Genomic DNA, 25,608 nt, shown 5'->3' with positions numbered 1-25,608 from the left:
AACAAACAAAAAGGGATGCCTTTTCATAAAATGCATGAGAAAATTGTGGAAATAGGTGCTGGAAGCTATTGCAGAGACCAAAAATATACATAGTTTTGAAAGGGATTAGATCTGTTCTTGGAGCATGGCTCTACTGGTGACAATTAGCAAGTTTGGAAATCACTGATTTCTGGAAATGGAGCCAACATATCAGCTGATGCTTTGTTCCCTACGCTCTTTCCACAAACACCTGTGGCTGATGCTCAGTGGCCAGCACTGGCAGCGGATCCAGTGGGCATTGGCCTGACACAGTTACTACCATGCTTTTATTCTTATTTATGTGGTAGGAGACTAAACAACTGGGGTTGTTTATTCTGGAGAAGAGGAGACTGGGGGGAGACCTTATCGCTCTCTACAATTACCTGAAAGGGGGTTGTGGTGAGGTGGGTGTTGGTCTCTTCTTCCATGTAAATAGCAATAGAACAAGACAAAATGGCCTCAAGTTGCACCAGGGGAGGTTTAGACTGGATATTAGGAAAAACTTCTTTACTGAGAGAGTGGTGAAACATGGGAACAGGCTGCCCAGGAAGGTGGTGGAGTCACTGTCACTGGAGGTGTTCAAAAAACATGTACACGTGGCACTTCGAGACATGGCTTAGTGGGCATGGTGGTGGTGGGTTGATGGTTAGACTTGATGAATTTAAAAGTCTTTTCCAACCTTAATGATTCTGTGATTCTGAGTTAGGATCTGCAGGTAAGGAGTGGAGGAAGCCTCGGCTCGGCTCCTGCACTGATGGCTCTCAAGTCTTGTGCTGCTGGCTCTTCCAGGGACCTGCTGGCAAAGCTGGGATTTAATGCTAACTCTAATGGAAGGAGCATAGAAAACAATTAATTATAGCCCTTGTGTGTGTTGTTGGGCACAGGAGGAGAACATGCAGGTGAAGGAAAAGGTCTGCCTGCTTCCCCAGCTGCTCCACCATCTAGGCAGAATCCCAGTAGAAAGGGATGTGATAAAATGCCACTTGTTTGCAATGGAGAATCATCCCCTCGTAAAATAAGGCATATGTGACAATGTATGTCACCGCGTAATTGGAAATTGTCTCAGAAATTAAGGTTGTCGTGTCCGTCCCCCCCCAAATCTATCTCATTGGCATTTCTAGCTTCTCTGGCTTTTGTTTTCAAGCCTAAAAGTAAAAAGGAAAATATCTTTCTCCTTGGAAAGCAAAATGACACAAAATATCATTGGAAAATGGGTTAAACAGAGTCCCAAGTGCCTAGTGAGACACCTTGCTGTATTATTGGTTTTAGAAGCAACGTTGCTTACCAGTTATTGAAAAGAAGTAGTGTTTTTAAAGTTAAGTCTACTGGCTGAGAAGAAAATGTGTCCAGCAACAGAATTCCAGATAAATGTCAAAGACAGATATCTTTTACCACTCTCTATTTTCATCATGTTTTTGCCACTAGTGGCTTATGGATTTGGTTAAGGTGACATGTACTTCTTGAGGCCAAGTTTTCACACTTTACCCACGCTGTGGGCAGGTCGTCCTTAGGCATGAGCTGGGAATCATGAGGGTTTAAGGAAAGAAGAGAAACATGAATATTAAAAAGAGCTTGTTTTAAAGGCAAGTTAATGAAATACTAGCTCTGTAACACGATGAAGTTAAAATAGTGCAGCACAAATGTTACATACGAGCACTATGTAGGTAGTGTATTTTTAATCGTTAAACAGAAGGAAAAGAAGCTAAATCTGAATGTATGTAAGCTTTAAGGAGTAAAGAAGCACAAGTGTGTCCATGCTGCTAGAGACAGAACTTTCCAAGCTTGCAGGCAGCTTAGGACAAATGCAAATACAGTGGCAGAAGAACACTGCCTCCCGTTGTAGCTTTGCTTTTATATCCTAATGACCAGCATAAATATTCACCAGTGCAAGTACAGCAAGTGGAAGGACTTGGTCTGTTATTGCTGGGCAGCCTGAGTTTGTACTGATTTTTGGTTACCTGAATGAGGCTGCTTTTATGCAGCTGTGTGGTTCTCTATAGCTGTCAAAGGTGAGTAGTCTGTAAATTTTGCTTTGGCAGCATAACTTGTATTGCTACAAAACCTCCCAAAATCTGGTGAAAGGCCTACAAAAATTATCAGTATCATTACATCCCCTTTATTACATTCCCACACTTTGGACTTATTCTCTGAGTTAGGAGTAATCTTTAGCTGCATGTTGTACCCCAGCTTAAGGAGGTTTTAGCCTATGGCTGAGCTTTTACCTACCGCTAAGAAGTCTACAAGCATAATGACACTGTGTATCCCTTTTTGTGAACATCCCATCAGTATCACTGGAGTCCCACTTTCTGTGTGGGAAGGGGGTAGAGCAGTCAGTAGATGCAGAGTGAACAGCAGATTTCTTTTCAGGAGTTGAAGCTGTTTTTACGCAATAAGAACATGCCATTTTAAGATACCAACTTCAGGTATTCATTTTAGTCTGCTCACTTGGTCCCTTGGTGAAGATGAGACTTTACTGTCTCACAAACCCCCTATTTTGTTAGGTCAAGAGTGGATGAATACCTGCCTAGCTATTAATAGTAGTATAAATGAGAAATTATCTCCAGAGGAAAACAGCTGTTGCAATGAAATGAACTTTAAAAAGTCAGCAACTTTTTAGAAACCTTTACGATTACAGCTAACCCTGCATACAGTGAAGGTCATCCCACGTAAACAGAGAACAAAAATGTGCTTTTTTCCACCCCCCCCACAGCCACCAAGCAAAGTTCTTTCCAGCATCTTGGGAAAGAGCAATCTTCAGTTTGCAGGAATGACCATAATGCTGAATATCTCCACCACCAGCTTAAACCTAATGACTCCAGATACAAAACAGGTGAGTATAACTGCCATATTAATTTGTGAGGCTTTTGATGAACAGCCTACTGCGCAATTATTTGCTGTCTGTCAAAATACTCAGTTGCTCAAAGTTATTATTCCTCAACAATGTCTATAAAATGAATGAAAACACAATATAAAGCATCGTAGGAGTCAGTTTATTCCAGTATTCAATACAGCTTTGATGAATTATTTTCTTCTTGCCACGTTTCAGTTAGCTCAGTTTTGCTCTTAGAAGACCTACAACATGAAATGGTATTTTCTGGTCATGCGAGTTCTTGTTGGGTACAATAACAAACTTTCCGAGTGTTAAAAGGGGTGCATTTGGAGTAAGTAACTAAAGGATGGAATGTGCATCCCCAATTTTGTTGTCATTCTTCCCATTTAGAGCTTTAAAGAGCAATCTATTCGTGAGGCACTGCTAAAAATACAGTCTCAGGGATTTTGTAGTGCAGTGAAATGTCAGTCTTTCAGAGAGAAAAGGCAGCCTTTTTCAAACAGTCCATTTCTTCATTGTGCTGAAGGTACAGACAGACTTTGGGGAATCACTGCAGTGGATTGTGAATGATGTATGAGATGAGAAAAATCCTTGCTCAGGGTATATATAAAGAGAAAGCAGACAGACATGCGTAGTCACTGCTGTGCTATTTGCTGTGAGCCACACACTGCGTTAGGGCATGCGACTTTCTGCCCAGATACAGCTAGAGAAAAAAAAAATCCCTGCTGTCCTTAGAAGCCTCAGGATTAAAGTGTAAGAAAGAATACATACATTGTCTGTTAAAAAGCTTGCTGTTTATTATTATTATTATGTTTTCATTGATTTATCTTCATTCTTATCCTTATTTAGAAAACATCACCATCTTCTGCAGTGAGCACTGAGACTGTGGGAGCCGCATTATGGCTGGTTGCAGTATTTTGGAGCCTTATTACGGAATATACACAGCAGTGCTTTTCATGAGTACAGTTGCCCCCAGTCAGAAGCATAGGAACTTGACGTTCATTAGATCTACTAAAAAAGTGCCAAACCCTGAAAGCTGCCTTGTTTTCAGCTGACATCAGGGTAGAAATGGAGTTAAACTGATTTATGCCAGGGAAGAATCTTCCCCCAGATGTTTTGCCTTTTCTCTGAGTTGACAAAACTGTTTATCTTTCTCTCACATAGTTCTTTTTGAGATAGACTTGGTCTAGATGCTGCAGGCCAGGGAAACGTCTAGTTTCTCAGAGATCCCCAGTGTAGCTGTGGCCTCCCTTGTTTCTTGTTTGTGCCAAGCATTTGATTTGAAAATAAGCATGGCCCAGCAGCTTTGCCCTGTGAAGCCCCACCCAAGAGGATGGCTGTGAACTTCTGTAATAGCCTGTTTTTCCCAGAGGAGCTGGAAGGAAAGAAAAGACAAGAGAGTGTTGTTGGCCCTTGGGGTAGCAGAAAAGCTATTGCATGTATCCCTGCACAACAGTTTTGTGAACATGTTAAGCAGGGATGAGTGGAAGTTGATTTGTTTTATTTTGTTTATTTGTTTAAAATACAGATTTGGGTAGACTGAAATGTTTCTAAACTATGTGCTAGCATTAGTGAATAATTTCATTTTAAACAATGCAAGGTGTTGGCAATTTGCTATGCCTTGTTTCAATATTTTGGTATGGGGGGGCGTGTGAAATACGCCTGTCTCAAACTAAACGAAACTGTTTAGCTGTGGAATTAAAAAAAAAAAGTATCTGACTTGAACTGATGGTTTCAAGCACTTTTCAGTATTCTTAAAATTTGGAAAAATAAGTTTTGAGGCAATCTGAAATAATTTTTGTTTTTTAAGATGCTAAACTAAAAGATTGTGTTATTTGCACAATTCAAGACAGTGACAATATTAAATCTGTAAAAAATCTTCACTAGTTCATCCCTGTTGTTAGGATCACTTCTTCTTTATGGGAAAAAGAGAAGGAAATCCTCACTGACGAGTAAGAGAATGATGGTTCACAACTGAACACTTAACAATTAGCCACATCTTCAGAGGCTGCTGTGGGACAAGTAGGAGTACTGAAAATGAAGCACTCTTTACATGAAAGAAGCACTACAAATAGTTGTCAACTCTTTCTGACTTGGTGAAGCAGCAAGATCCAGAGAAACTCAGGTCAGGCTTTTTTCTTTCCAAGGAAGATAGTTGCTAGTTCAGGTCTTTAAGATGCAGGATGGGAAAACAGCCCGGAGAATATCTTTTTAGCCTCATTTTCTTCCAAAATAATTTTCAGAATTATGTGGTACCCTCTCCAAAGTGACCAGTTAAGATCCAAATGACTATTATCACATGCTCTGAGGCACTAAATAAGGGGCCTGTCCTATACCAGACTAATTCTTTCGCATGGTTTCTGTGACTCAAATGGTCAAGTGAAATTTTCTTTCAAATGACCTTTTCTTTCTTGGTTGTTACATGATTTCCTTATTAAACGACTTCATAAGTTAAATCTCAGAATACCAATGGAGCAGAGCTGTTCTCTTTGTATTAGAGGTTCATGACAATTTGTCTCTTCCCAGAGAAATATCATATTGGTTCAAATTGCACATAAGCAAATTGAATTTCAAATGCCCTGGAGTATGCCTGAGATTTTGTCCACAATGCTACATTGCAGCTAGATTCAAAATTCTGTTTGCATATTGCAAACTTGTTGGTGTTTGAAACATAAAATGACACAGTAGGTATTGGAAGCAATGTTAGGATCCTTAGCTGGTGTGCAGATTGGCATGATTTCATTGATTTCACCAGAGTGGCATCAGCAGAAAAGTGTTTTGATGAATAGGACCCTTTGCTCCATTCATCACTATCTGTAATAAAGAAAGTGAGCTTTAGCAGATTAAAATTTCTTCAAAGATACCGTATGACAGATATATATGATTTGCTGGAGTTCTGAGCACATTTAGCAATTCTGCTGATTCCTGCTAGGTTTTAAAGAACACCAGAATAGATAAATTCTTCCTTAAGTTTGTTTGTATTATCATGCTACTCTTTGCACTCCTTGTAGGTGAAATGCAGAGGTCATTTTGATCTTCGTTTTGGATTTTCACCCCCATACAAACGAAAAAAGAAATCAAAAGGGTAAACTGTAAGAAAACCTACTGACTCACACTTATTCTTTCTGATCCATACAGATCATAGCAAATCACCATATGCAATCTATTTCCTTTGCATCTGGAGGTGATCCGGTAAGCATTTCTTTAAAGCTTTCCCCCACAGAGATATTGCTTTATGAGGACACTGTGACAAATTTTATTGCATAACTTACTGAAAGAAAAATACAACCACAATAGCTCCTGTTTCTTGTTTAATAAATTCTCCTTGATTGTTGCCATCAAACTCTTTTTGAGGGAAACGACTGACAAGCAGTCATAAATCCTTCTCTTTGAATGACTGAAACGAAAAGTATCAAGGGGCTGTGAGCATTCGTATAATAACTGATAAGCAGAGCTCTGTTTTTCAGAGTAATGTAGTACAGTTATATGGATATTGTGTGAAATTTTGTCCTGACTGGTTTTTATTTTGTACTTTTTACAGTAATAGACTATGTTGCAGTTATATTTATAGCAATGTATGCATTTATTTTTTTTCTTCTCATCTTTGAGTGTACATTGAGAAGACTGTGCTAAATACTTCCTTCAGGTATATTCACTACACTCGTGCAGCTTGAAGATAGGCTTTCAGGAAAAGCCCAGATCTTTCTTTCTAGTTTTGCAAAGCTTTCAGATACACCTACACATTTGGTTCATTTAGATCAAAGGGCAGACTCCTGCTTGTTGCGCTTTTCCCTGTTTTTATAAGTAGTCCATCTAAAGGCATATTAAATGTGCTTAAAAGGCATTTGTCACCCAGGGAGCAATGGCAGAATTATAAAACAGGGACAATGCTCACTTCTTAGCTTAGAGGTTTGAAAGCTTTAAAACCTAGATTAATTGAATGAGTCTGCCTTTTCCTCCATCATACAATTATCTGTCATTTATCAGTCATGTACTACAGGTAAGGCAATTTCTAGCCTGCTTTGTGAGTTCATTCTCTCAGTTCAACTCTGTTAAGTTGAAGATCCTTGGCACTTTCTCTGTTCATTTCACTATCCTCAGAAAACATCAGGGCAAACTTCAGCCTTAGTATAGTCTGCTGAGCTCAGTTCAGTTCTAGAAGGGAAAAGGACACCATATCATAATAATTCGGGGAACAAAAAAATGGATCAACAGCAACTTTGAAATACAACAGATTGCAATGGATGCTGTAAATGAACAATTCCTGAAGTGGGCAGAGGAGTGATTAGCACAGTTCCCTGCCTCCGTAAGAAGATTCTTCACTCCCCATCTGCCATCCCAAATGCTAAGTCCTGGGAACACCATTGCACACTGCCCACTGATAGAAGGATTCACCAGGAAAGAGGAGAGGAGCAGCAGTAGAGATTGGATTTGGAGTAAACAAGCTCTTCCAAATCCAAAGATAAAAATCATGCTACTGAGTCAGTGAGCTACCAGAGAAATCAAATTGCATGGTGTGAGGGAGCCTACAACAGACAGGGAAATGGTAAAGTTGCATTACCAATAAGACCACTGCATGGTGATCTCATTCTGGGGGTGGCAAGGGTAGGTATGAGTATCTAATGATGCTCTACAGACTTGTATCAGTGGGCTAGTATCTGACACACAACTTTAAGTCAAAAACTTTTTCATAAAGCAGGTGGTTCCTTTGTCCCATGTGCACATTGAAGAAGACAAGATGCAAGGATGTGATTTAAGCCACAGCTTTATTAAGCCATTTGAGGATCATCCAGAAATAACTTTCAGCCCTTAATGATTTCCACTTTGTGGAGGACTGCCACCGCCAAACCATATCCCCCAAACACAGTTGGGCTCCAGCCCATAAGCTCATCTCCTCATATGTGATTTAAAATGGATGTAGAAAGGCCATCGTGAACTAGGAACCCAGATCTGTGCCCATGTTTCTTCAGGAAATACTTCCCTTATTTTGAATTTTGAATTTTGATTTATTTAGAAGCAAGACTGCCCCCACTTCTCAGCCCATCCACTTTTCCGCTCTGGATATCTGCCACACATTCGCACCAGCAATTAGCTTTGCAACTTTCCTCCCACTCCCTAAGTGTTAATTACCTTTGTCGTTCAAAATATATCCACTGGAGAAGTGTTCCACGGTCTTGGAGAACAGCTTGAGTACGATACATATTTTTGCAATATTCCCCTTTGCAATGAGTCACACAGCTTCTGGCTGCGTCAGTGCATGGGAGCTTAAAAATCTCTCCACCAAATCCTTTTACACACCATTTCAGCATCGTTTTTAGTTCACTTCCAAGACTGTGTTCTGGATCTGCTTTAGCTCCCTTCAGCCCCTCCTTATGATACACTAAACATTTTTCATCCATAGTCATTTCAGGTGTCTGTTTCCAGGCTACTAGACAAGACATCTGTGTTTGGAGATGCCTGCTGAAATTTCAGAGAGGCGGATCTCATAAAGTCTAATAAGGCAGGTCTCTCAGAGGTCCCTGAAAGCAGTAGTTTTTCAGTTTCAGCCCTGCCTCCAAATTGTAACACCACAATGCAATTTCTTTGAGGCAAAAATTATAGCTCATTCATACTTGCCTTCAGTCCTTGAATGTCAGGGACCACTTTGCTGCATCAGCCCCGCCCTGTATAGCCTTTTGATGGGAGTCTTCTGATTTAGCCACTGTGAAATGTGCCCACCTTAGCTCCTTAATGGTTTGTGATAGTCAGCTTGAATCTGAGAGCTTTAGAGGAAATAAAAAGTAGGTGGTTCCGGTCTCTCACACCCACACTAGCTCTGAGATAGATCTATGATTTACTCAGGCATAAATGTATCCATTAGCTATGTCTGTACTAGTAAATAAAATGATCTGTGGCCTGCTTTCTGGCCCCGAAACTGAACTGCACAGTGCGATTTGCATCCACACATTCATGCTCTTCCCTCTCAGTGGTCTCTTGGGATCAATGCCCAGCATGTGCTGGTCCCTTGCAGATTTTCAGAGCATGGCATGGGAAACCAGCACAGCCAGGCAAGGGAGAGTAGCAACAATTAAACAGCAGGGATAGCTGTGGGACAACTCTTAGGCCTTTACCTTGGCTCTGTTTTATTTGCTACTATAGACATCACCACTTTTCTCGTCTACTTACTTGTTGATATGCATCGTTACTTCCACTCAAGTCATTGCCCAGACACTATGTCACTGGGTGCTTAAGAGATTACTGGACAAAATGCTACGGCTATTCTTCTCAGCTCTGCTTCTTTTACAGACCAACTTCATTACTGCTGTGTCTGAGTGCCTTCCAATAATGCATTAAGTGATACGGCTACACACCTGTCACTAGAACCATGAATGTGCTTCATAATTTCCCTTGGCCTCTCCTTTTGAAGGAAATTGTGTATACATGCAGCACAGTGATTTTTTTCGTCTGGGGGGTGGTGGTGTGTGCTTGCGCTAGAGAAAGCTAAGTTAAAGAAGTCTATCTTTTAACTGAAGATTGATGTTTGTTATGACATTAGATCTTGACATCATTGTCAGTGGGCTTGGATCAGTCCCCTGAAAAAGCTTTGGGTAGATTTATGCAGCCAGCTGTAGTGTATCCTATATATACCTCAGTTAGGTTTAGCTATACCTGAGTAGCCAGGCATGTCAGGGAATATCGGATCTAACCAGGACTTCCTGATTGCATCAAGGACGTACGGCATTTTCCAGATATGCCAGCAGGCCTCATGTTTCCTGGAAGCACTGGCCTTTCCATTTCATCTGCACAATGGTAAAAGTCTGCACTGCTCGTGCACAGGAGTGTGAGGGTGGCAAGAGAGCAAGCAAAAAATCCCCAGAGAAGATGTGAGCCTGCTCTTGCCAGAAAATCCACCTGGCATGTGGCAATGGGAATGGCTGGGAGCAGCCCATGGGCTGGGAGAGAGCATCCTGGGAGACGGCTTGTTGCAGCCAAGCAGTGGCTGAGCACCTCTGTGCCATATGGCATTGTAGTCAGTAAAGTTAACACACCCGCTTGTCACACATGAATAAACACCACTGTTGAGTATTTCTGGGGAGGAGGGCTGTTACTCCTACTCTTTCTGCCACAGAACGAGTTGATTATTCATGTTCTGAACCAAAATCTCTGGGTAGTTTGAAGATGAGGACTTGTAATTCTACTCCCTTCTAAATGAGGCCTGATCCAAATCCTACTAAATTTGTTTAATTGATTTTCAAAGGCCTTGGAAGAGATTTTTAAGTTCTGTTGGAATAGATTGCACTCTGGAGAAAGCAAAGTGGTGGGATCAGTACCAAAACCCATAAACGTTTTTATGGGGTTTAAGTAGTATACAACTGTAGAGCAAATAATGTAATTTAAGGCTCTACCCACAGGAATATGCACACTCTGGACTGTGATCTTTTGCTATGATCAGTGCAAAGATTTTTTGCATTCATTGTAGATATCTTAATTTTTTGACAGGATACAACTGACTATGTTGCATATGTAGCTAAGGATCCTGTTAATCGGAGAGGTAAGTTAGAAATATCTATTTGGCACCTTTTTTCCTTTGAGGAACATGAATTATTCATGGTATAATTCAGTCGATTTTTTTTTCCCCTCCAGAAAAAAAAAATGCAGTCCAATAAAAAGATTGCCTTTGACAGAGTCATGGAAAGATTGTGTAGCAATAAGGAACAGCCATGTGCAAATTGGTTCTCAAACTTGGAACAGGTCTTGCCTGGAGTTCATCTCCAAATATCACTTGTATTCTCTTAATCTCTTAAATCAAATGCTAGCCTTACTTGGCTGCATGAGCTTCTAGGCAACAGCTAACTCTTACCTACTCCCAATCACTATGCAAGAGCTAAGCAGTCCTCTGATTAAGTCCTTTGTTGAGGTGGCTGAATCTGTTAGGTCTTCTCTCAGTACATGCCTAATTCTTCCTGGCAGAATCAGATTCTGTACCAAATAGTGAGCTTTCGAGCCAGCTTTCTGGAGGCTGTAATCCTCTTTCTCACTGAAGGTTTATTCAAGGTTGTATTGTTTTATGAGCGATCAGTTGTGAACAGGGGACCTCTTGTTGATTGTCTTTAAAGACTAAGCACCAGTTCAGATTCTCAAAAATAAAAGTAAATTATAGAAAGTGTAAATTACGGTCTGAAATAATAGGTACAGAATACATTCCTGCTTGTAATGCAGAAAGCATCACTAGGTCTTAATGCTAGATACAAAGTATTGTATAATGTACCTGAGAATCTATTTATTATTCATAGATTCATGGAGAAAAAAATACTAGCTCAAAAAAAAGACTTAAGCACTTCCAACAGGATTTCTGCAAAATTCAGACACTTCAACTCCCAAATACCAACCCTGCAAACCCTGAGCTGCCACCTTACCATGGGCACAACTAATTCAATAGCTTCTGTATTTCGTGACCTTTAATGATCTTAGATACCTCAACAATCTGTTGTGTCCATGTGCAGAGATGTCCAGACTTGAGAGTATTATCTCGTAAGTATGCACTAAACATACTAATATGCTGAGTATTAGTGAAACACCTAGAAAACTTATGGGGAGTGGGAGGTAGGGAGATAGTCCAGTTCTTTGCCATGCTTGTTATGTTCTGACATCATGTGTCCCCCATTAGAAAGGCTCTGGCATCAGACTGTAGGCTGTGTGGTGCAGAGCTGCTCTCCACCCCACCTGCTTTAGCAGTACCCTTCTGCTAAACCGGACACTGATTTAGTTGTACTGAGAGATCTCAGTGGCAATGTAGCAGACCAGTCGTTTGCACTGTAGGGTTTGGAGGAGCCCTGTGCTCTGTTTTCTGTTCCTGTGTGAGTGGATTTTTTTACAGAAACTGTTTCATGGACTATGTTCCTTATATCTAAGTTGAATGTGTTTAGCCTTAGCTTCCTGTCACTGTTCCTTGTTGAGCTAGTCTATCCTAGCTTGAGGAGTCATCTAAGCACCTGGTATTGTCTTCCTGTGTTGTATTTAGTTAAGTCATTTCTCTGTTTTCTTTAGGAAAAGTTTGACAGAGTGAACTCTGTAGGTCTTCAGCTGCAGTGCACGTCCTCCATCTTTCAGATAATTTGTTCCTCCTCCTTTCATTTTTCTGCATTTTTTGAAAAAGGTAGATGATGCCTGTTATTGTTTGCAGTAATCTAGGACTAATGTCAGCAATCTGTAACGGAGGCCACACCTTCCTATTCTTACTGCTTTTGTCCTCATCATTAGACAGTTTCTCATAAGGCCTTTTTGCTGCTGTGAAATTATCTCATATGAAATTCTTTCATGCTGCGATCTTTAAGCCTTCTCCGTTACAGCGTTCCATGGGAGCTTTCCCCAATTGTGTGTGTACACCAGTGTTCACAGATCGATGACTTTGTATGTGACCAATATTAAAGCGCATTTTTTTAAAAGGTCTAGTTTACCACGGGATCTGGATTGCCCTTTTTTACCATCTCTGTCAGTCTTGTGTTATCTACAAATTACTTTAGAAGTGAGTTGAATTTACTTCTGTATCTAGTGAAAATGTTACTGCTGCTATGACTGACACTAGCACCGGTGCTGTAGTATAGCTTTCACTTGCATATTAGACTAATTTCTTCCCAAGGATGGAAAAGCTCTCTTTGTGCTTTATATTCTGGATCTAGCAAGCCAAAGGCTGCCTGTCTTCCAGTGTAACATTCACAAGAAATCACCTCTGTGTGAGCCAGACCTTCTCATCCTTTTACAAGAAGCACATCTCCTACCTGCTGAAAGTCCATTCATGCATCCAAGGAAACAGGTTACTCATTATGTCACCTACCGAAACTACTTCATGACTCATGCTTCTTTTCAGCTCCAGATAGGTTTAGCACTGAGCAATGTAGCCTCTTTAAATCCCCACTCTAGTTATAGAGTGCCAGAATTACAGCTTTGTTTGTTTGGCCTAACTGTTTTCGGTCCATGTTCATGCAGGTAAGTCCGCACCGTATCTGGGGGCTGATTGTTCATTGCTGCCAGCAGTGGTGCAGAGGGGGTAAACAGCATATATCCTGCTGCTAGCCAGGGATGTCTACCTCTGTCTTTGAACACACGGAGGTCCTGTTTTTGGCTGCCAAGTCCGCTTTGAACATGCAGCTAAGGACATTTCCCCTGAATCAGGCATTGCCTCAGCATGCTGGTTGGCATAGCAGATGCTGTAAGGTGAGAAGAGAGCATCACTGGATCTGTTTAGCAGGGCAGCACTGTGACTGGTGCCATCTCATGCTGCGTGAAGTGCTGCTGCTGCTGAGGGAGAGGCAGCTTGGTGCCCTGGTCATTCCATACCTGCGTAACTGCAGGATTCTTGGCCCTTTATTCTGGCCTCTTCAGAAGTCTGTCCAGCAGATCAGCCTCTGAGAAGTAATTGCTAAACTTTCTTAGTCTCCCTATATTGCTTCAACTAAAATTATGTCACACAAATGTCAAGACCAACCCTTATTTGTAGGACATTGGCATACAAAGCACTTGATTCCACTGAGCTGGACACTAGGCATATACTAAAATGCAGTTTTTCAGCTGAAGAAGTTATATTCAGGTTATTAAAGCAGTCATGGACATAGAAATTAGTAACTTTGAACAAAGTCCCACTCTACTGCAGCAGGGCTTGGAAAAGAACCAGAGTTTCAAATCCAGTCCAGGCTCTAGCCAGTAGACCATGCGTTTGTCCAGCACTGAATACGGAAAATGAACTTGCCTGGGCTTTTCTGAATATCACCGAGGTGCTGTTCATTCAGACCTTTAGCTTCCAGGTCTTAACGTCCACCTACATTCCTGCAATGTTAGGTGAAATCTTCATGAGTTTGCCTGTTCATGTTGCCACATAAGAAGATACCTCTGAGCCACCCTCTGATTTAAAACCAGGATGGATTTGGCTGCTCTGGCAGCTGATAAAGGTTTCTCAGTCTCCCATAGGAAGAGAGCTTGTGTTGCCAGCCTCCCTCCAGCCTCTGTCACAGTGGGTTCAGAGAGGTGGCATGTGGGGGAGTGCCGGAGTTAACCAGGGTCCTGGCTCTGTGATCCCACACTTTGCTGGCAGTGTCTCCATACAGACAAGCAGGAAAAGGTACCAGCCCTCTGTATTACTGTAATCAGATCAGGGCCTGGGATCTAGGAAGTATCCTAATTACTGCTCCTCCCTCAGCCTGCAATTTGGGAAATTCTGGAAACTCAGAGGATGTGAACAGCTTGCAAACTTGGCATGATTAGACATAAAACTGAAGTGGAGATAAAATTGGGGAAGGCAAAGAGAGCTTTTTTTGTTGTTGCCATCTACTAATATTTTTATAATCTCAATTTAAAGCTTGGAACTCTCGTATAATCTCTTGCATTCAGGTAATAACAAGTGAAATTTTATGAGATTTCCTGTCCTTATGGACTTGTTAAAGTTGTGGAACTGATTTGTGGTCTTGCCTATTGCAGTTACACACCAGAGAAATTTTATTTAGCCTTTAAAAAGACCCCATTGCCTGAAATTCACTGTGTCAGAACTGGGTTTTATTGAAATGTGCACACCACTAATAGGGCAACAGTGCCTGACATGTAGGTCAGTGCATCCCGCCATAACATGAACAGTGATTTGCATGTGCATGTGTCAAATCTTTTTCATTTAGCTTGTCATATACTGGAATGCTGTGATGGCCTGGCCCAGGATGTCATCAGCACCATAGGGCAAGCATTTGAGCTTCGATTTAAGCAATACTTGCGATGCCCCTCTAAGATACCTACTTTCCATGATAGGTGAGTACGATTGCAGAAGACTGCTAAAGGATCTTCTTTAGCTTTGTATTTACTTAATAAAATGTGCAGTGGACAAAGTTGCTGGAGACAGACAGGATTTAAATACTTTAAAAAGAAATTTCTGCTGAATTAGCAAAGCAGGGCATGCCTAATGAATATGAAAGGAACACAGTCATTTTAAAAGAACGGGCTAAATATGGATTTCAGAGTGAACTTACTGAAGTGATCATGGGTTTTCTGTTGTGGTTAGTAGACAGAGCTGGATGGCCAAGAATGGATGTTATTTGTAGCATTTCCTCATTGTTGTTACTGTTATAGCAGCTCTGTCAATTTAGATGAAGTAAGCTAGAGTTGCTGGGCTTCCAAAATGACTAGTGATATTTCACTATTTCTGATATTAGCCAGGGTGAAGTTTTTAGGAATGTGATGTATTGTACAGAGGCTTTGACTGCATTATTCTCTGGAGGATACAAAATCTGTCTGCTTGTATATGTTTAAAAGGCTGGGATATAGCATTCTGTTTTCTTTGGTGAGCTGTGTTTTTGACATGGATTGCTATTTGCTTGCTAACATTAGTATAAATCCCAGTGAGCTGGTACCCTTTGTAATCTCTTATATCAGAGTAACATCAGTGTATGGTGAATATAAAATGCTACTATCCTAATCTGAAAGCATTCTGTACTCACTTTAGACTTGTGTAAATGACTGTTAAATGTAGACTGAAACCACAGATCCGATCTCTTGACTTTGTGAAGTTCTTCCACATTTATACTGGTGATAGAGCAGCCATAATTAAAGACAAAGTTTGAGGGCTTACTCAATCAATCAAGTCATAATATCACAAATGCAACTGTAAGGTTAAATAAAATTATTTGTTAATGCAGTTTATAGTGGTCCTTAAAGCTAAGTAAAAACATCCTGTACTCAGCATAAAGAATTTCATCCATTGCAAAGGAGGTTTAGCTCAAGTTTGTCTAAACAGAGAGTGTCTGCTGCATGATCCGTCATTGCTTCCTGACTTATAAAGGTAGCTGAATGGTCAAAATAACATGCAGTAGTGATCCCCTGACAGGTGGTTTTAACATGCTGCACATATCTGTAAGCGCTTTGCAAGTGAGGGGCAAAATAAAGCACTTACTTTCTTACAGGATGCAGAGTTTTGATGAGCCATGGATGGAGGAAGATAACGAGGCAACAGAACATCCCTATTACAACAATATCCCGAATAAAATGCCCCCCCCTGGAGGCTTCATTGATGCCAGGCTCAAAGTAAGGCTTCCTGCTGCTGCAGATACAGCTCAGGTCAGTGCAATTGCATCTCTGCCCTCCTGCTGATGGATCCAAAAATTTTTAAAAATGTTTATATCCATTTTAAGATGGATACATTGGGACCATCTATAGCGCACAGCCCTTCATGTGTGGCCAGTTTCCTTTTGAATGGGCACTGAAGATCTGGGGGGGCAACACATTAGGGAAGTTCAGAACAAACAAAGGGAGGTGAGCTCCTCACGGTGTTAAAAGATTACACAGGTTCAAGGAAGATAAATCCACTGAGGGTTACTACATTTGTAGAAACCACATCTGCTTCAGAGAGTATCAAATAGTGCACACTAACTGGGAAAGATTTGATGCAGAACCATTATAATGATCTAGTGCAGTCATTACTAACAATTCATTATGTTAATAACGCAGCAGCAATCAGTATTCAGCTAGGTTCCTAGGTAGGTTTTCCACCTCACACTGACCTGAGGTCAGCTTGGATATTTCTACCAGCATTGCTGTTGGAAGTTTGACAGCAGTATCAACGTAGCCACCTAAGAGGAGTTTTTAGATCCAGCACAACTCTGCTTAAATCCAGAAGGACCTTGTCTGTAGACAGCATCCTCCCTTCAGTACCTGAGTGCATCCCCTTGTACCAATGTGAGTCTTTCAGCTCATGCTTTTGAGGGTGCTGGGGCTGTCTTCTGGTCACAGCTGTGTTTCTCCGGAATGCGTTTCCCAGGCATGATTTGTCAGGGCTTGCTATGTGAAGAGAAATGTACTGGAGGAGATGATGCATCATTTGGGATTGCGGGGGTTAATAAAAGCAGGAATCAGGGAAGTTTACATGAAGGTCACCGGTAATATCTTACTCCTACACAAATGTATTTGTGAGATATATATTCTGACACCATGATGAATCGGAAATGAAGAGTGGGAGTACACAGAATACAGCCAAGGAAATTGTCAGAGCCACTCATAATATATATGAGCATTTTAAAGGTAATTGAAAATTTCTTTGCACATGTGTCCGTTCTAGTCTGCAGCAGGAGTAGGAGGAGAGCAAACCTATTACCAGAGTCGTCACTTAGGAGACAAATTCAGTGAAGACTGGCATCATGAGCCTGTTAAGCAAGGTGAGCTTTGCTAGTTTTAGCTGTAATACTGCAGGAGGTCTTCAATGGGCAAAGCATGTGACAGTCTGATGCCTCAAAGACTTAAGGCAATGAACTGCACTTTGTTGATAGATTCCCTTTGTCCAAATTTTAATGTTGATATCAGTGAAAAGCATTTGCTAATTACCTCTGGATAAATTATTAAATGCACACCTTCATAAAATCTTATCTTTTGCAGAGCAGTTCATAAATAGAGTTGCCCCAAACCTGTCTAGCTTGCCATGTCTTAAAACCCCATGGTATTTAAAGACAGGCTGCCTGGTCTGTTCTGAAAATCTGACGCACGAGGTTATGCAAGATGGAGTTTCCAAAGAAAGAGCTTGAAGTCAGAAGTTTTTTTTAAAATGTGAAGCAATGCATGTGTTTGCTCATGATCTCTGCTCCACAAATAACAAGTAATGCATATTGTTCTTTTTGTTGTTGTCCATGAATTTTGAGAAAATCACGTGAAAACATATGTGTGAAATTTCACCCCTTCCATCTTTATGTGACAGCTTTACTGTGGTTCTGGGGACACTTTCTTTTCAAATGCCAGAATATGTTATCTGTTGTTAATCTGCACAGATTTGAGGATTTTATTCCATTTCCTCCTCTCATGTCTCCCCAACTTAGTATCAGTTTTGAAACTGGCAGTCTTTTTTTACAAAATTTTCCTTTCCTCCTAAATAATAACACTGCCCCCCAAACCCTCATTGAAACACAGTTCTGAATCCATTCATCAACATTTTTTTCTACTACATCCTGCAGTTATTGACTTTACATCTCCTATTCCAGAGAATTTTAAACCTGTGGTGATGGGGTGTGATGTTATTTAGTCATTATAACAACACTGTTCTGTCAAATACAAAAAAGAAGAAAAAAGTCTTTAATTTTCTAGGGTCTCTGGATATTTGTAGTATGCCAGAAGGGAAATCACAAGTAACCCCAACAGCAGAGATGCCAACATATGTAAACACCCAGCATATAAATATAGAAGCTCTATTGGCACTTCAGGCAGATGCTGAAAGTACCTTCAGTGGAACAGCAGATGATACCAAAGACATCAGCCCAGGAAAGGATCTGTTTGACATGAGTGAGTTGCCTTCCTATTCACTCCCTTTCTAACAAGAGACCCAATATGTTTATGCATTAGTTCTGTATAAAAATAGCTTTATAATTCTCCAAATTTTAGTATTGCTGGTGGAGTTATGATGAATTTTAGAATTCATGGTGGTTTCACATCTGACCAAGTTAAAATAAGGGTGGCTGAAGATTTGAAGCTAGTTTGTATTATATCTGAATTAAGCTGAGTTGCAGTCTATCTTATCCTTAGCATCACAGGCAACTACATCAGGAGGAAAATAAATCAGGAGGCTTGTCATGCAGGAAAGTGAAGGAGTGAATGGCTGACGAATTTGCTCCAGCCTGTCCTGTGAATATGTTACTAGGAAGTCAACGCATACTAAAAAAACCTTGTGCAACAAGGAAGCTGGGAGGGAAATTAAAAGGCTGAGTTATACCTTGCTCTGGATAGGCCTGCTATCCTATCTAGCTATCTGTTCCAACTTTGAAGTCAGCTTTTCCAAAATCAGAATGAGAATAATAGCCTTGAAACACTGTTTTAAGCATCAGTCAGCATTTTATGTTGGTGCTACCGATACACATTGTTTTCAGCCCTGAAGAGATAGCTAACAGGAAATATGGGGAAAGCAGTTTGATGCACAGAAAATTTTCTTTGTTTTTCTACTCTTCCCACCTCCGATCAGTTGCTGACACATGATTTATTTAATTCAGTTCACATAATTAAGAGGCAGTGAGACAAAGCAGTCGGTGCCTATGTTTTTTTTGTAAAATAACGTATCTACATTTCTGTTACCTCAGTATACATAAAACTGTCTTCCTGGCATGTTTTTGCTGAGGTATGGCTCTATTTCCACAGCTTAGGGAGATTTTGCATTAAAAGAAAGAGGGAGGGAAGAAAGTTGAGGGAGTATCTATCTGTGAATATAGATCTGAAATGAGAAAATTCTGCTGCCTGAAATCAGGGATGTTAACCTTGGTTTCTACATGTCGTGACCTTAAAATACGCACGTGCTTCCCTGTGTTTTATACACATTCTTTTCCTAAAAATAGGGGAAAACCCATTTCCCATCTTCCAGCCTTCATTAATCTTTATTAACCATTGGATCTTCGTGGAAAAGTAGTATAAGAAAACACGTCAACTAGCCCAAAGTTAGTGGTTTGTCAAGCTAAACATGTGTTGGGCTTTGTGCAGACTGCAACGTAGTGAAGACATGTGTAAGCTGGTTTTAAGAATTAGCTGAGGTATCAACAAGCTGTGACAGCACAGTATTTACCCTATTTCTCTGAGCTAAATTAACCTCTCTGTGGCCCTGTGCAAACATGGCTATGTACTCCTCGCATCTGAGCAGACTGTTTAGAACTGGTGTATTGCTTCACAGTACTCTGCTGCAGATGTCCTGTAGTAAGTCTAGTGGGCACAGAACAATATCTCTTTTTAATATGCACTAGCTGGCCAGATGAAGGTCTTGCAAGGGAAAATAGCTTCCGATAGATCAGTACAGCATATAATGAAGCACGCACTGACCTATTTACTATTTCTGTAGTTCTGTTGGGATCTGTAATGATACATCTTTCCATTCCACTCTACAGAAAGTAACACTGAGTTCAGGATTTAGCTGAGGTTTAAAAGATGCTTCCCCAAGGCTTATTTTAGCTAGGTAAATCACAGTAAAGGTGTTAGCCTGTGCCTGTGTTGCAATGTCCTCTTCCTAGCTGGAGGCTAGGGGTAGGCTGAGTTGTAAGGGCAACTGATCCCTTCTAGACATACCCTTGGGCTGGAGACTCAGCAAGGGATAATTTTTAAATGAGTACATTGCTTGAAGAGAGACCAGATGTGAGTATAATGACACTGGGTAGCCATATTATGCAATTTATTTGAAATGAAACTGTCTGATGTACCTGGCAGGAGAAAAGGAGAACTCTGCTCGGTACCAGGGCGTATAAATGCAACTGTTGACAGTAGCCATTACTGAAATAAAATCACTACCTTTCAAAAACTTCTGCCAAGGTTCACTCTGATTTTTATCAGCATCTTTCTGTGTATAACATAAATTTTTAACATATTACACTCCTTTTTAACATATTACACTCCTTTGCCTTAATATAATCCATAAATCAGTAGGGCTAGCAGTACCTCTTCTCTCAGTTTTTTCATAAAGATAAAGGGAAGTAGCTGTTACACAGAATAAATGCAGTTAGAAATGACTGGAATATCACCATTTTGTAACATGATTTACCTCTGAATGATCTTGCCCCTGTTTCTGTTTCCACAACCAGAACCATTTGAAGATGCACTCAAGAACCAAACATCTGAGGCTGCATTGAGCAAATCCACCTCCACTGGATGCACCTGTCCTCTTTTATCCAGACCAGCTGACTGGACTGTAGCCGAAGAGCTGAGTACAGAGCCATGGTATCAAGGAGAGATGAGCAGGAAAGAAGCAGAACAACTGTTAAAGAAATGTGGAGACTTCCTCGTGAGGAAGAGTACCACGAATCCCGGCTCCTATGTGCTGACAGGCATGCACAATGGACAAGCCAAGCATCTTCTTTTGGTAGATCCAGAAGGAACTGTAAGTGCTGACTCCTCAGTAATACGGGAGGTTTCTGACTCTATACATTTTCTCTAAATGTGTTTAATCTTGTTTACAGCTTATTCACAACTGATCCTGAGTACAGCCTCATATCTCTAATATGCCATTACGTCTCTAATTCTCTCCCCGACGCCTAGCAGAAGACCCCCTGCATGACTGCTGCATGTTGCAGGGAGCCTTAGGGACCTGATTCCCCAGCGAGGTCAAGCTTTGGCCACTGCAGTACAGTCTTAGTCAAACGCGCCGCTAAGCCACTGTAGCCTTCCTGCTGAGAGGCTGCTGGTGGCTTTGCAAGTTCGGCCAGCCTGCGTGCTGGAAATTTCCACATGACATCTCTGTCAGCCAGGACACAGACCAGGCCCTCTTGTAAGCCCAGGAGACAGCTGGGGTAAACCTACTCCATCCCTTAGCTGACAAAGGGACCCTCCCCGCAGCAGGATGGAGAGGGCAAGGCAGCTCCAGTTTTCTGCAGCTGTCCCGTCCTGCTTCTGGGGAGGCTTAGTCTCGTCTGACAGAATGAAAGTATTGCTATGCGTTTTATTCTTGGCTCCTGGTAGCTGAGGGTGGACAGCTCCTCTTCCTCTGTAAAGGACAACTTTAGATGACAAGCCCCAAAGGAAATGAGAAAATTCTGTCAGGGAGCTGGCCTGTTGGCATCTGTTCCAGCTGAGAAACCTGCAGCAGCCCAGCCGCATTACCCCGGTCCTGCGGAGCCTGTAACGCTGCAACGAGGAACGCCCGTGGTACGTGTTGTAATTACAGTGGCCACAGGAGGGCCGCCAAGGAATGGTTTTGCACTTCTTGGGCGCCAACTGCCGCGTCCTGGGCTCGAGCAGGACACCGGCCTGGGAGCGGCCCTGCGCCTCTCGGGGGGCGGCCTCCTTCGCTACGCTTTTGCCAGCACTTCTGTGACTCCTGCAGCGGGCCCCCCTGATTCTCCCTTCAAGATGAACCCACAAATAGCTGTTACAGGACACTGCAAGAAAAACGCTGCTGTGTGAGGTGGCAAGCGCAGGGACGCGCTGTCCCACCGCGAGCTCTGCTGCTCTGCTGACTGGCATGGAGTACTCAGGCCCTCTGATCATTTGCCTCCTGTGGGCAAAGGACGGAGCCCCCCGTCTTTTCTGCACTGCCTCTAAGAGCAGCACTAATTTGCTGGCGTCCTTGCGTAGAGCCCTCTTGTTCCCTGCACCTACCCCCTCCCTCAGCCTACTTCTCATGTGCCATCATGGCCCAAACGGCCCTGAAGCACCTCGCTCGGGAGGCGCCGCTTGGTAACAACGGCTTTTCTGCAGCTGTCTTTACATTAGCTGTGCCCTCTGTATGATTTGTGGGATCCTGACACAGCTCCCGAGCAGCCCTATTTGCGACTTGTCAGAGCGGAGAATCGTCAATAAAATGCCAGTGTGTGGCGAGCCGCAGCAGCGTGCCAGAGGCTTGCATTTCTTCCGCGTGGCCTCAGCGTGATTATTTGTAAAAAATGATTCACACAAAGGCTGCCTGAAAATTCATTTCACACACAAATTACCGCGTGACACGTTACAGCTCTTAAGGGTGTATTTTCAGAGCAGAGTTAAGTCCAGTTGCTTCTGCTCTCATCCAGCTGCCAAAAAAAAAAAAAAAAAAACACTCTAGTTCAGGTAAGGGATGCTTAAAATGGAGGATTGCAGGATTTTTGCTGGACATACATAGAATTAGGGCTTGAACTCTGGTGATGGCAGACCATATCACTTACGGTGAGAAAACTTTCAGCTGAGTTGAGTGGACTGAAAATGTGTTAATCTGAATATAGATACAGAAAGTTACTGCTGTTTCAAAAGATATCTTTTAATTTTGAAAACATAGCTTTGAATAAATACAGAAAGTGATGTTTCAAAGCAATATGTTTCAGAAATCGGGAGAGCCTGTTGGTTTTCTTCAGTGCTGCAGCTATATGCAGACCAAGCAGATAGCATCATTTCCCATCGAAGCTATTTGTATCTTTTTTTTATCCTGTGCTGTTTCTAGCAGTTCTGCCACAACTTAATGATGAAGACTGAAATATTTCAAGCAAGGTGCCCACCACAGCATACGCTGGCTTTGGAAAGTTTTAAGGAAAGTTGTTCTCTCTTTCTGAGAAAAGTTCACGGGAAATAGATGACATGACTCACTTCAGAGCAGTGTTCATAGGCTTTTGCTTGAGGCAGTGCAGAGCCATCCCAATACAAAGCTTTACTGCAGCATGATATTCGCATGAGAGGACCTCTGCTCTGCCTATGGAAGCTGAATGCCTAACTCATTTTAAACACAGGAAGGAAATGTTTTGTGAAGATGTGGTTAAATAATTAGATTGTTTTGTAATATAGATTACGTTTTGGCCTGTCCTGATTTTTGGCTGATTTACTTTGCAATATCAGTTTCCTCTTATCATGGGTGTGATAATTTACTTAGCAGGATGCTGGTGCAGAGGGTTCGTAAATGGGCTAGAAAAATGATGTTTCCGGCCCTGCAGTTTTGCAGTTTCAAAGGCACAGGTGTGTATCATGCAGCACGGGGTCAACCTGAGCCAAGCACACGTGGTGGCTGGATCGTTTTCGGGGAAGGGAATTTTCCAGCACCTGAAGACGGTGATCTTTGTTAAGGGAAGCAGAAAGATGCTGAGGTGCATGGAGAAGAGTTGGGTTCTGGCATCTCTGGAGGGATGACTCTTTCTAATGAGAAAGGTGAAAGCACTTAAAAGAAGCAGGTGGTCTCTTGAAGAAAAGAATTTGATCTAAAAATCCAACTTAAAGTAAAACAAAATGTTTTACAGAAAGTTTTCAAGCAGACCTATTCAGAAAGAGTAATAGTAGTAGACTGGCCCATAGGTAGCATTCAAAATATCTTTTTGGAGAGAATAGAGGGAGTCAGAGACAAAACAAAGCAAAATTACCACTGGGTAAAAACTGGCTGGATGGCGAAGCCCAGAGAGTTGTGGTGAATGGAGTTAAATCCGGTTGGTGGCTGGTCACAAGCAGAGTCCCCCAGGGCTCAGTTTTGGGACCGGTCTTGTTTAACATATTTATCGATGATCTAGATGAGAGGATTGAGTGCTCCCTCAGCAAGTTTGCAGATGACACCAAGTTGGGTGGGAGTGTTGATCTGCTGGAGGGTCGGAAGGCTCTGCAGAGGGATCTGGACAGGCTGGATCGATGGGCCGAGGCCAATTGTATGAGGTTCAACAAGGCCAAGTGCTGAGTCCTGCACTTGGGTCACAACAACCCCATGCAACGCTACAGGCTTGGGGATGAGTGGCTGGAAAGCTGCCTCGCAGAAAAGGACCTGGGGGTGCTGGTTGACAGCCAGCTGAATATGAGCCAGCAGTGTGCCCAGGTGGCCAAGAAGGCCAACGGCATCCTGGCCTGTATCAGAAATAGTGTGTCCAGCAGGAGTAGGGAGGTGATTGTGCCCCTGTACTCGGCACTGGTGAGGCCGCACCTCGAATCCTGTGTTCAGTTTTGGGCCCCTCCCTACAAGAAGGACATTGAGATGCTGGAGCATGTCCAGAGAAGGGCGACGAAGCTGGTGAGGGGTCTGGAGCACAAGTCTTATGAGGAGAAGCTGAGGGAACTGGGGTTGTTCAGCCTGGAGAAGAGGAGGCTGAGGGGAGACCTCATCGCTCTCTACAGTTACCTGAAAGGGGGTTGCAGAGAGGTGGGTGTTGGCCTCTTCTCCCAAGTGATGAGTGACAGGACAAGAGGAAATGGCCTCATGTTGCGCCAGGGGAGGTTTAGGCTGGATATTAGAAAAAATTTCTTTACTGAGTGAGTGGTGAAGCATTGGAACAGGCTGCCCAGGGAAGTGGTGGAGTCACCATCCCTGGAGGTTTTCAAGGAACATGTGAATGAGGCATTGTGGTACATGGTTTAATGGGCATGGTGGTGTTGGTTGATGGTTGGACTTGATGATCTTACAGGTCATTTCCAACTGTAGTGATTCTGTGACTCTGTGAAATTCCAGAAATTTCCGCTGATTTTAATGGGAGAGGGATCAGTCTCTAAAACATGATTAATTATGTCATTTTATTCTTAGAGATTTCTAGTGTGAAGTTAAGGGAAAAATTATTTTGCTCTTTAATCTATCTTCTTGCATCCTTTTTTTGAAGGTTCGTACAAAAGATCGTGTCTTTGACAGCATAAGTCATCTCATCAATCATCATCTCGAGAATAATTTGCCAATAGTTTCTTCTGGGAGTGAACTCTGCCTTCAGCAGCCTGCCGAGAGGAAACACTGACTCCAGATAACTGTTTTAGTTTTTGTAATTTGCAAGCTATAACTGTTGGAAATTGCAGATCTGAAAAAACATGTACATTAAAAAAAATGCATATTCACATATATTTCACCAGTATATTTTCTTTAGGTTTAAGAAGCCCCATTTCACACAGTAGTACACTTGAAAATTCTCAATGCTTTATGTAGACATGAAGTCACAGCAGAAGGCTTTCTTAAAAAGTAATTTCAATAAAATTGAATTGATTCTCTAATGTGAATATTGATAGTGTATATTTACACATTATGTATATAAATACAGTATATATTTATATTTTTCAAGTCAGTCTGTTGACGGTATAGAACCATCTTCTGTGCCATGTGTTTTTACCGGAAGAAAAATGCCAATTGTGATTGTTCAGATAAAAATAGAATTCAGCAGTCTCGGTTTCTTGAGAAAATGAATATTGGGAATCTTATTTCTGATTTTACCTAAGAAGCACAACTATGGGGATTACAGGTGGATTATGCTGGTTAACCGTGGAAGGAGTCTGAATTCAGCAACTAGTATTCCAACTCGGAAATTTAGCATAAAACGATTTTTAAAAGAGTTATTTAGTGTCACTGATATCAAAAGCATTTTATCTTTCTGATGTCAAGTTTGAATTCTTAT

General features: G+C 41.8%; 1 protein-coding gene across 1 annotated transcript in view; it reads left to right on the top strand.

Moving 5' to 3' along the window:
* SHC3 (SHC adaptor protein 3) overlaps nucleotides 1-24,960 on the top strand; it is a 60,253-nt gene extending 35,293 nt beyond the window's left edge. The window contains exons 4-12 of the mRNA XM_059833851.1: nucleotides 2,729-2,848; nucleotides 5,987-6,040; nucleotides 10,328-10,379; nucleotides 14,491-14,617; nucleotides 15,766-15,919; nucleotides 16,917-17,013; nucleotides 17,930-18,124; nucleotides 20,392-20,687; nucleotides 24,832-24,960. Of these exons, the coding sequence (XP_059689834.1) occupies nucleotides 2,729-2,848; nucleotides 5,987-6,040; nucleotides 10,328-10,379; nucleotides 14,491-14,617; nucleotides 15,766-15,919; nucleotides 16,917-17,013; nucleotides 17,930-18,124; nucleotides 20,392-20,687; nucleotides 24,832-24,960 (1,224 nt within the window). The remainder of the gene's footprint in view (nucleotides 1-2,728; nucleotides 2,849-5,986; nucleotides 6,041-10,327; nucleotides 10,380-14,490; nucleotides 14,618-15,765; nucleotides 15,920-16,916; nucleotides 17,014-17,929; nucleotides 18,125-20,391; nucleotides 20,688-24,831) is intronic.
* The last annotated feature ends 648 nt before the right edge of the window (nucleotides 24,961-25,608 follow it).

This window comes from Gavia stellata, chromosome Z (assembly GCF_030936135.1).
Source record: "Gavia stellata isolate bGavSte3 chromosome Z, bGavSte3.hap2, whole genome shotgun sequence".
Taxonomy (NCBI): Eukaryota; Metazoa; Chordata; class Aves; order Gaviiformes; family Gaviidae; genus Gavia; species Gavia stellata.
Note: the sequence above shows the minus strand (reverse complement) of the source record. Positions and strands in the feature narration are given on the sequence as shown.